At 42.6% G+C, this 12,172-nt stretch overlaps 1 protein-coding gene across 1 annotated transcript in view; it reads left to right on the plus strand.

The window, feature by feature from the left end:
• DLGAP2 (DLG associated protein 2) overlaps window positions 1-12,172 on the plus strand; it is a 162,946-nt gene that overhangs the window by 110,090 nt on the left and 40,684 nt on the right. Inside the window, exon 6 of the mRNA XM_019537482.1 lies at window positions 12,019-12,104. Within this exon, the coding sequence (XP_019393027.1) occupies window positions 12,019-12,104 (86 nt within the window). The remainder of the gene's footprint in view (window positions 1-12,018; window positions 12,105-12,172) is intronic.

Below are 12,172 nucleotides of genomic sequence, written 5' to 3' on the forward strand. Positions count from 1 at the left end.
CACACACACACACACTTCAGCTCAGTGCTGGAAGGAAGGAAGGGCTGATCTAGCACCCCCCAGCCTTTAGGCTGAGCCACTGCAGGCATGTGCCTGTATGTCTAGAATGTCTGTTCAGTTACAAAGTGATTTAGCCTAGCCAGGTTAGACTAACCTGCAAAGATTGAATCAGTTCAGGCTTAGGCTTTTTGAATCTCTGTCCCTGACCCCTAGCCAATCGGGACTTTTGACTTTAAATACCTATAGTTGTAAACAGACCTTGCATTTCTCTGAAAGATAGTCTTTTATCCCTATACCTTACAGGTATTCACTGCCCTTGTTCTGCTTATAAGATGCCACATTCCACATGCTAACACTTCTCCCCACCATCATGGTGTATCTCTGTAAGGTTACTCAAGGTCATTCTGGGGAAAAGTCTATTCAGGCTGTGTGTTCCTGCAGAGAAGCAGCAATGCATCTTGGAAGGGCTATGTGTGTAAGTGGCTGTGCTGCTCCTGTTTTGATCTGGCTCAAAACCCAGAACAGTCATGTCCCATTTCAAATATGATGTCTGTTTACAGCCTATTGATCAGGGTCACTCCCTGGCACTACCATACTGACCTTCTCTGAGATGGTAAACTGAGTAGTTCACACTATTGTTTCCACCATCTGTCTCTTCAGGCACTGTGTACTTGGAGACCACTAATCATGTGGGAGCAGTCAGGATGGGGGGCAGTGCAGGATGTCACTGTGCCTATCAACTCCACTAACATATCCAGAAAATACCTTAATACTATTATTGGTCAAGATGTAGTGATAGCTGTAACTGATAATATATACAATATAGTATGTATAATAGATTAAACTAATTAATGGGGCAGCTTGCAGCACTTTGTTAAATAGCTTCAGAGGACTTATTATAGTTAAAACATACCTATGGTTATTTTTAAAAGTTTGTAATATTTTAATATTTTTCACAAATAACTTTTGATCTTTTCCTTAATTTTCTTTTAACATAATCAAAACTTAAAAGTACTAAAGATCTAGGAAGTAGTCATGTAAATTGTTTTCTTATTTAGTTAGCCAGTCAGCATTTAAATGAACAACAGAAAAGGGAAATAAATGTAAGCCTATGTATTATGTAGCATTAGTTATTGCTTATCTAATATTAGTTTAATATAAAACCTATTTCTAAACTCCCTAAATTATTTTTAGCAAGAAATTTCATTCAGAATAACCATGAAGGTCTCCAGCCTGTATCATGCATTTATCTGAAAATTAATACTGATTTGGTCACAAAATATATTTCAGCAGGCTGGACTTCCTGATGGGAAGTATTACAGCAGTAAAGAGGCATCCCGTAGTGACCCACAGAAATCACTCAAAGTCAGACAGGTAAATCCTGATATGAATTTCTGAAAAATATTTTGAAAATGCAAATATACACATATGTCTTGTTGTAAATTTCCCTTAAGCTAATTGAAGTGCAGGAGGTAATCGTTGCAGTTTTACTTTGGAGATTAATTGTACCATTAGGAGAAACTATCTTCAAATAAAATAGATTCATAGATTGTAAGGCCAGAAGGGACCTCGGAAGATCATCGGGTCCAGCTCCCTGCACCAAGCAGGAAAGATAACTGGGAGTCAGGTGACCCCAGCAAGGTGACTGTCTAATCTCCTCACGAAATTTTCCAGGGTATGTGATTGCACCACCTCCGGAGGGAGTTTATTCTACAGTCTGGACACCCTGACTGTGAAGTTTTTCCTAATGTTGAGCCTGAATTGATCTTCTAGGAGTTTGTGGCTATTACTCCTGGTTTTCCCCTTGAGTGCCTTGGTGAACAGTTGCCCACCTTGATGTACTTCCCTAATGTAGTAGTAAGCTGCTGCCCGGTCCCCTCTCAGCCTTCTCTTCCTCAGGCTGAAGAGTCCCAGATCCCTCAGCCTTTCCTCCTATAGCTTGTCTTCTTTGGACTCTCTCAAGCTTGTCCATGTCCTTGTTAAAGTGTGGTGCCCTGAACTGGATGCAGTACTCCAGCTGCAGTCTCACCAGTGCTGAGTAGAGCAGAAGAATCACCTCTTTGGTTTTGCTGGAGATTCATCAATTGATGCATGCCAGAGTATTATTTGTCCTACTGGCTACAGCATCGTACTGCTGGCTTATATTCATACTGTGGTCTATTATTACCCCCAGGTCCCTTTCACTCATGGTGCTAGTCAGTTTGGTGCCACCAAGCCTGTAGGTGTCAGAGGTTGCTCATCCCGAGGTGGAGCACTTTACATTTCTTGACATTGAACTTCATCAGGTTCTGATCTGCCCAACTTGCTAGCTTTCTAGGTCCTCCTGTAACTGTAGCCTATCTTCAAGTGTGACCATGCTTCCTCATAACTTGGTGTCATCCGCAAACTTTGCCAGTGAGCTCTTCACCCTCACATCCAAATCATTAAAAAGATGTTGAAAACTACTGGACCAAGCACCAATCCCTGTGGGACACCGCTGCCTACTTCTCACTAGGATTACACAGATCCATTCACTATGACCCTCTGGGTCCTATCCTGCATCCAGTTTCTCACCCACCTAACTGTCTTGGAGTTAAACCCACAATCCTCCAATTTTCTTGTGAGGACATTGTGGGATACTAGATCAAAGGCCTTTTGGAAGTCTAAGTATACAATGTCAACCTGCTCTATTGTGTCCAGGTGGCAAGTTACCTGGTCATAGAAGGAGATGAGGTTGGTAAGGCAAGATCTGCCAGCAACAAAACCATGCTGGCTGTCATTCAGAATCTCACCTTCTGCAACCTTATCACAAATAGGCTCCTTGATGAAATTTTCTAGGATTTTTCCTAGGATGAAGATTAGGCCTATTGGCCTATAGTTACCCAGGTCCTCCCTCTTGCTCTTCTTGTGGATGGGCACAATGTTGGCCCTCTTCCAGTCCTGAGGGACTTCTCCAGAGCACCACGAGTTGTGGAAGAGTTTTGCCAGGGATTCCACAATGACTTCAGCCAGCTCCTTCAGCACTCTCCTGGCCCAGCAGCACACAGTGGCAGGCACCCCCCTCCCTGAGTCCCATGCCCCCCAACCCCAACTGCACAGCTTGTCCCAGCCCCAATCCCTCCCTTGCTGTGGGGGTGTTGATCTGTCCCCCACCCCATGCCCCTTCCCTCCCCAATCCATCCACCACAACAGACTTACTAGCTGGAGGCAGCTGTGTCCATCTTGGTGAGGACTTCTGCCTGTTTAATATATGGCTGAATCTGGAAAGCAGTGCTGAATCTTTGGATCTGATTCAGCCAAGTCATATGAGGAAATAGTTTTTCCTCCAAGCCCTTAATCATTCTTGTGGCCCTTCTCTGAACACTTTCAAGATTCTCAACATCTTTTTGGATGTGCAGCACCCAGAACTGGACACAGTACTCTAGCTGGGGTCTCACCAACATCAAATAGAGAGGAGGTATCACTTCCTTAGCCCTGCTCGCAACACATTGGCTAATGCATCCCAGTATGCTTTTAGCTCTGTTGGCTACAGCATTGCACTAGGGGCTCATGTCCATCCTATGATCAACCATAACACTGACCTCTGTTTCAGCCTTTGTACTGGCCAGGACATCTCCTCCTAACCTATATTCATGTTGTTGGTTACTTCTCCCCAGGTGAAGCACTCTGCACTTATCCTTATTGAACTGCATCTGATTCTGCTCTGCCTACCTTTCCAGCTTGTCCAGGTCTGCTTGGATCTGCATCCTATCCCCTAGCATGACACTTTTCCTCATAACTTTGTATCATTGACAAACTTGCCCAGCATGCTTTCCATATCCTCATCTAAATCATTGATAAAGATGTTGAACAGCTCAGGGCCAAGGACTGAACCCTATGGGACACCACTGGCCACCTCTCACCAAGATGATACAGACCTGTCCACTAATACTCTCTGGGTTTGACCCCTTATCCAGTTCCCAACCCACCTAACTATGGATTCTGCCACCCTACAATCCCCCAGTTTTTTTATAAGAGCATCATGGGAGACCATATTGAAGACCTTTTTAAAATCCAAGTATATGACATCAACCACATCTCTCATATCTAAGTAGTTTGCTACTTGATCATCGAAGGAGATGAGGTTTGTCAGAAATGACATGCTCACAACAAAACCATGTTGGCTATCCTTCAGCATCATGCTTTCTGTCAGACTCTCACCAATAGACTTCTTTATATTTTTTTCCAAAATTGTACCTAGTATCGAGGTCAAACTGACTAGCCAAGAATTTCCTGGATCCTCCTTCCTCCCCTTCTTAAAGATTGACACCACATTGGCCCTTTTCCAGTCTTCTAGGACCTCTCCTGAGAACCATAAGACTTCAAATGCCTTGGCCAATGGGCCCGCAATGACTCCAGCCAATTCCCTCAGCAATCTTAGGTGTAGTCCATCTGGTCCTGCCAACCTGAAGACATTCAGCCACTCTGAGTGCTTCCTCACCAGTTCGACACTGACCATTTAGTCCCTTGTCCAGTGTCCAACCAGGCAGGCAACCACCATTTGCATGCAGGAACACTGATGCAAAGTATTCATTAAAGAGTTCAGCTTTCTCCTGACTGTCTGTTATCAGTTGTTCCATCGCATTCTGCAAGGGCTCCACATTTTCCTTGGTCTCCCTCCTGCTCCCTATACCCCTAAAGAAGGACTTCTTGTTGTCCTTGATTTTGGTCACCAACCTGATCTCAGTTGCCACCCTTGCCTTCCTTATCCTCCCCCTACAAATACGAGCTATACTTGTGCATTCCTCCTTGGTGACTGGCTTGTTTCCATTGTCCATCCGCTTCGTTTTCCTTTTTAAACACTCCTTGACTCCTCTGGTAATCCAGGAGGGCTTCCCAGCCCCTTTACTACCTTTCATGCATACCAGAACTGATCTTTCAATGTGTGTATAAATATTTTCATTTTTTTTAAAAACATAACAAACTAGACAAAAAATACCGATAGTCAAATAATATTGTATCATTAGTCCTGTAGTCATTATAGTTAAATGTATGTCTCTTATTCAAATTCATAAAATAACATCTATCCTTTAGTCCCTTGATGGTGCCTACAATACTTCACTGTGGTTACATCTGCATGTGTATATTAAGACAAAGCAATAAACTCCAGCACATATTATGCTGGATTTTATTGGTCCCAGGGACCATGTTTACACATGCAGCTGAGACTGCAGCACATTGATCTAGGTTGGTGCAGTCCCAGCTGGCAGGGGACCCAGAGGTGAGCCTGCCAGCCCAGTACTGCTCTGACCTGGCTCAACATGCTGCAGAGGAGCTGGTTGAAACACATGGGTGGTGCCCCCACACGGAAGCACCCTCATGCCATAGCCAGCTGAGTCACTCTCTTCACATGCATTGCTGCACACAGAAAAACTCTGCAGCAGGATAGTACTTGTATTTGCAACTTCACTAAACATCTCATGTAGATGCACCCTGTCAGTCATTTCTACACCTGAGTTACTATGATCACACATGAGTTTAAGTTTTACTTAGAGCTAAAAGCAGTCTTCCAGACTGTAAAAGAGAGGACAGACATTACCAATAATATTTAACAGATTGTAGACAAATATTTAACAAAGTATTGCAGACAAAATGATAGTTTGAAAAGTTAAACATCAAGACCATTAAAAAGGAGAATGGGCTGTTAAAACCTGTGGAATGGAGAGAGATTAACAGGAATCAGGGAGATGATAATGAGCCATGAAGTCAATTGACTCTCCTAGCATTACTAGAAATGCTGCTGCCCCTCCCAGGCAGTTGCTTTTAAACTTTGGGTGGACCAGGAATCAAAAGGGTATGCAATTGCACTACTGCACCCAGGGCTGTCCTTTGGAAGGGTGAATCAGGGCAACTGCCCTGGGCCCTGCATTTTGGGCGGCACTGCAGAGCCGGGTGAGAGCCAGGCGGAGTAGCCATGCCCATGCCCCTTGCAGTGTTAAAGGGGCCTCGCACAAGCTGATTTGTCCCAGGCCCCGTACCCCCTACAGTCATCTCTGGCTGCACCCCACCCTCCACACCCCAAATCTGTCCCTGAAACCACATTTCCAGGAGATGAATAAGAACAGACAAAGAGTTGCTTGGCTTATTTGTAATATTAATTAAGTGCAGTTTACAATATAACCTAGGTTAAGATTGTTTAAAATAAGCCTTCTAGGGCTTGTCTACGCAACTGTGAAGATGATCCCCAGCACAGAGTGGCCCAAGCAGGCCCCACACACTAAAATTCACTGATGAGCTCTGACCTGGAGGTTTGACCAGAAGTTTAAATTCAGCTATTTGAGGGACTAGCCCAAAGCAGTGTCGTTGACATGCCTTGTGCATGAAGTATGCCTGTGGGCACAGGTCAGAGCATGGGGCATACTTGGCTTTCAATTCGAGGCATGTGAACAAACCTTTACAAGATACTAAATAAATATTTAGATAATGCTACATAAGATTGGTACTTCAAAACCAAGTCAAGCTTAATGCCATTGGACTGTTGACCTAGGAGTCCCTCATAAAATTCCCTCATTTTTGTTTTGTTTTTTTCTTTCAGGGTTGGAAGGGACCTCAAGAGGTCATCTAGTCCAACCCCTTGCTCAAAGCAGGACCCCAATTAGATCATTCCAGGCCTTAAAAAACCTCCAAGGATAGAGATTTCACCATCTCTCTAGGTAACCTATTCCAGTGCCTCACCACCCCCCTAGTAAGAAAGTTTATCCTCATATACAACATAAACCTCCCTTTATGCAACTTGAGACCTTTGCTCCTTGTTCTGTCATCTGCCACCACTGAGAACAGTCCAGCTCCATCCTCTTTGGAACCCCCTTCAGGCAGTTAAAGGCTGCTATCAAATCCCCACTCAGTCTTCTCTTCTGCAGACTAAATAAACCCAGTTCCCTCAGCCTGTTCTCATAAGTCATGTTCCCTAGCCCCAAAACCATTTTTGTTGCTCTCCACTGGACTTCCTCCAACTTGTCCACACCCTTTCCATAATGGGATCCCAAAACTGGACACAGTACTCCAGATGTGGACTCAGTGCAGTGTAGTTCATCAGTGCAGAATAGAATGGCATAATCACTTCCCTCAATCTGCTGGCAACACTCCTACTAATGCAGGATAGTATGCTGTTAGCCTTCTTGGCAACAAGGGCACACTGCTGACTCATATCAAGTTTATTCTCCACTGTAACCCCCAGGTTGTTTTCTGCAGAGCTGCTGCTTAGCCAGTCAGTTCCCAGGCTGTAGCAATGGGATTCTTCGGTTTCCTCTAGTACTATGTGTAGACCTTGTACCCTATGATCTGGTTCCTCCACTCCTAACAGAACAGGTGACTTGATGATAGAGCTATTATTAGACCCCTGGTTCAGGACTCAGTGGTTCCCTTTGAAGGGGTAGAGAACATGGGCAGAGCATTAAGGATGGTCCAAGCAAACTTCTGAATTTCCTGCTTATCATTTCCTGGGTTTCCTGCTGCTTCATTCTTCTTGCCATGGAGGATGACAGGCCCATATTACTTAATTTAGCAGTTAAATAAGATTCTTATAGGTACGGAAGCTCCCAACTCTCATGGGCTCAAATCCTTTGGAGGAGGCAGACTACCTGCTATATTTGTCAAATTCCTATTCTTTTTTCCCCAGCTTTTGGGCCTTTTCCTGTACAACGTTTTTCTTTCCTTCTAAGTCTTTCCTCCCTAGTATGAAATGAAAATCAGTAATGTTTAAAAAGTCAGTAATTATAATCAGAGATCTATGACAGTTAGCAATCCTGACACCTCAACAACCCTGGGTTACAAACTTCTTTCTGTTAATTTATTAAGTATAACTTTCTATTTCTGTTGACTACAAAGTTGCAGAAGACAGACTCTGCAAGACTCCTTATATCATCCTGTTGATGGCAAGATCAGGGTTTCAAACATTAAGCCAATTGGAATTCCAGGTAGTGAGTAATAAAGCGTTCACAAATCATATCAAATATATTATGATACACTTTAAATCATGGGAGCCTCGCAATCAAACCAAACACATCCCTTAGCTGATTTGAATTTAGTTTGGCCAATCTGAACTAATTTGAAGATTTTTCAAGAAGATTATTTTTTACTACACTGCGCTGGCTTTTACTTCTCAGACCTAAAGAAGACTGTCTTGCATTCCCAGTTCACCTAACTCTATTTCAACTATACAGTTAGTCCAATAAAAGACACTGCACTAAGAAATCCTTACCTCTCACAAGATTCCTCCAAGTCATTTCCAACAGGTTTTCTTAAACTCTGTCATTTGAAAACACTGTTTCTTCATTTTATTCTTAGTTAAACTGGTGCCTTGTTGCTTTCCTGCTTTTACTTATTTTGTCATTAGCCTCTATTTCCCAGGTTATTGTCTGTCAGATGTTACAATATTTGCTCTCACAAATTGCATCAAAATCCTTATTTGGCATCATTCTCCTGCTGTAGGGCATTTGAATGCAGCAAACAATAGTAAACAAATAGAAGGTATCAAAATGTGAAGGCAATAATCAGGTCATTTAGGTAGTGTCAGCTTGCCAGGCTGGAAGAAAAATAGTTTGGCTGGAGTTTCTCTTTAGGAGTAACTAGAGCCAGCACCATTTTGACACTTAGGCAGTGTGTAGACAAAACGAGAGGCATTTGTGCACAACACTTTAAAGTGAGCTAAATGCTTTTGCACCACTTTAATGTTGGCAGTGTTTCTATGCCTCGGCAGTGTATTGAGCATTAATTCCAGCAGCTGTAGGAAATTTGGCAACGTAATGCACCTTAAATGACTTGGGGTGCAGCAAACTAAAACTACTTTGAGGAGCTTTAGTTTGCTGCCCCCACAGCCACAGAGTGAAGCACCAGGCTCTGTGCAGATCTGTGACTCTGCAGGAAGCGCTGCAGGTAGCCTGGCAGTAACCTGGGAAAGCAGCTCCACCCAAGAAAAGCAGCAAGCCTGTTTCCCACCCCCACTAGTCCCCCCACACGCTCCGGAGCCTGCCTGCCTGAGCTGCAGCCAATGTTTCCCTCTGTGGCTGTAGTGCCCCCTGGGACTGCCCAAGTTGGGTGTCTACAGGCTGGTGCTGCCAGGGGGGCGGTGTGCAGCTGCTGCAGATGGGACCCCCCACAGCCTAGGGACCGCTCCACCTACCAGCAGCTCACCCTCCCCTCCCTGCCGGGGAGGCAGCTAAGTCAGCAGCGTGTGTGCACCACACAGGGGTTTAATCAGCCCTAAATTGAAAGCGGTGTTTTTTTAAAGTCCACCACTTCAATTTAGGGCCCCATTTCATCTACATGCACCTCTAGACTATAATTTTCTTAATAACTGTTTTGAATAGTGTAACATTTCAGTGAGGATCAACTATATTTATTCCTCTAATAAACATATAGCTTCCTTTGCCAGTTAGGTATTGGGCAAATCATCCAAGTTTTCCTTCTAGCAGAAGCAACGATGGAGATGGAGAAGAAACCTTAAAAAGGTCTTTTTCATGGAGGTGTTACAGAATCATTCCAAAATCAGTTGGCGGAAAGATACGAGCTTATAGGGGTCATAAAAGGAATTTTGCCTGGCTAGATCTAAGGCATGCCTCTTTATTTGGTTTGTCTTATTCCAAGTCTATGCCCAGATCTTTGTTACTTCCTGTGAGTTATCAACACAGGTCTAATGGGAGAGAAGACTTAGTCCTATTTTGTGGTCCAACTACTGTGATGCTAGGCACAGCCTAGAAGAAATCTTAGGACCCATAGAGGAACCTCTGACTGGGCCACTGACTTTGCTGCCCTTGGACATTGCTAGCTGCATTATGGCCTCCTGGCCACAGTAGTGGTTACAGTGGTGAGTAACAGCAAACTGCTCCAGCAGGGCAGAGAAACAGCTCTCTTTCAGCACCTGGTACCTGCCATCAAACAGTGATTTTCAGTGCTCAGTGATGTGCAAAAGGGCCTCCCAGACTATAAAGGCAGCTGCCCAGGGCTCCTCTATAAGGACCTATAGAGAAATCTTCGGGTCTTAAGATTTCTTCTAGGCTGTGTCTAGAATCGCACTGGTTGGATCCACAGAGCTATTTATAGCATCCCAGAAAGGGGGTATGGTACCCTGGAAGCAAATGAATTCACTTTCATGCAAGCTTGAAAAATCTGGAGATATTAAAAATAAAATTGGCAAAACAAGACAACAGTTCATAAACGTACCCAACATGCAGGCAACAGGAGAATAGCTTGATTCTCTTATATTTCTGTTACATACATCACGGAGGCTTATTGGGAAATGCTTCTTCCTTTTCAATATTTATAATGACTTACAATTTAGTATTTCATTGATTGGCAGTTGTCAAAGCACTATTTCAGTGCACTGGCAATAAGGGGCCTGTGAAAAACTCTGGTAATGTCAGTAACACTATTCTAGGTTTCTATACTTGCAAAAAGTCAATTTTGATCACTTTTTCATAGCTTCATGGTATGTTGAGCTGCATAAGAATTTTACTTACATCTTATGTGGAAATATTTTGTAAGACCTTGGCCTTCAATCCTCACAAAAATCCTTGATTAAATGCATTGTCTCCATCTAAACAAAACAGCAAACTCTTAGGAAAAAGGGTTTCTTTACATATACTTGAAAAGTACTATGTATACCTATTGTTTTATTGCTTATCACAGAGTTGTCAAGCAGGGGTACACTACCCCTCGCGGTACTTTGAAAGGTCCCGGGGGATATGCTGGGGTGGGTGAAGACGGAGTGCCACCACCCCATGCCACTGCCTCACAGGAGCAGGGCTGGGGCAGGGCAAGAGCAGGGGTCCCCATGCCCCCACTTCGTGTGCAGCTGCTCGTCACACCCCCCAGGGGTACACTTACTAAAAAGGGGGCCACCAATGGTACACTTATTTTAAAAGGTTGCAAACCCCTGGCTTAACAAATAAGAACAACATATGCTGTTAGTGAAACTTTCAGCTTAGAAAGGAGGAATACTGAATTGGATCATTGTAGTGTGGGCATGAATTGTTTACAGCATTTTTGCAGTCTGCCTTTTAAAAAATAATACTTTCATAACTAACTGGTATATTATCCTGAACATACATAAAAAACAATTTAATTAAAAATGTTACATATAGACTCTTTCTCCCTCTGAGTTAACTTTATAGACCACAGCTACATTTTAAATGACCAATTTTTTCTTCCACCACTTAATTATAGGAGTATCTTTGGTACATAAATTATATTGATGAGTGAAAACACTTCTTTTGGCATAACAGGCAAAGAGAAAAAACATTCTATTATGATGGTTTTTTCCCTTAACTCTTCTTTGGTTTACTCCAATATTCATTTTTCTACATTTGTGTGCATGTTAAAAAGTACTGTGCTAGAAATGGGTATATAACATCCTGCAGGAACTTGTAGAATTAAGGTAAAAGCTTTACTGCAAATGTATTTTGGTAAACAAGTTTCAGATAGAAATACCACATAAAAGCCTGAACTACTTAGTTGATATAGCATTTTCGGGATTATTATATTAAAAGAGGGTGAGCTGTGGCATTTTGCTATCTCCTCTGTGCCACTTAAATGCTTCTATATTCATCAACACAATTTTCCACAGAATTTCATTGCAACATTTATTTTTATCACTTGCAAATTTTATGGGGCTACTTTCATTTTTATTTTGTAAATCATCCTGCCATATAATGAGACCATTTTGTACTAATATATAAAGGTGCAACCCCGTGGATTCCTAGCTCTAAGAATAGAACAGTTAAACCAGGCTTATTTCCTGCCTGCATTGAACTGAGTAATTATATCTACGTACATTTAAAAGAAGGAATTACAGAGCAAAAATAAAGCAGTTATGAACCATTTTGTAGTACAGAGAACCAAACAATTATATCAGATTGCATGCTTATTTAAATTATTTTACTAGGTTAGTTGTTTCTTAGAACTTATTAATGAAATACATAATTAATTGAAATGAATACAGAGATAAATAATGTTGAATTGTCAATGTTCACTTCTGCAGATGTATCTTTTGTGTTGAATTAGGTGGAAACGGCAACTGATTCAGATACTGAGAGCAGAGGCCTACGAGAATACCACTCTGTTGGAGTCCAAGTGGAAGATGAAAAACGGTAATTCAGGCAAACAATGTGCAGTCTTTCGGGAGACAAGACATATTTATAACAAAATTTGAATAATC

This window comes from Crocodylus porosus, unplaced genomic scaffold (assembly GCF_001723895.1).
Source record: "Crocodylus porosus isolate Cpor-Errol unplaced genomic scaffold, CroPor_comp1, whole genome shotgun sequence".
Taxonomy (NCBI): domain Eukaryota; kingdom Metazoa; phylum Chordata; order Crocodylia; family Crocodylidae; genus Crocodylus; species Crocodylus porosus.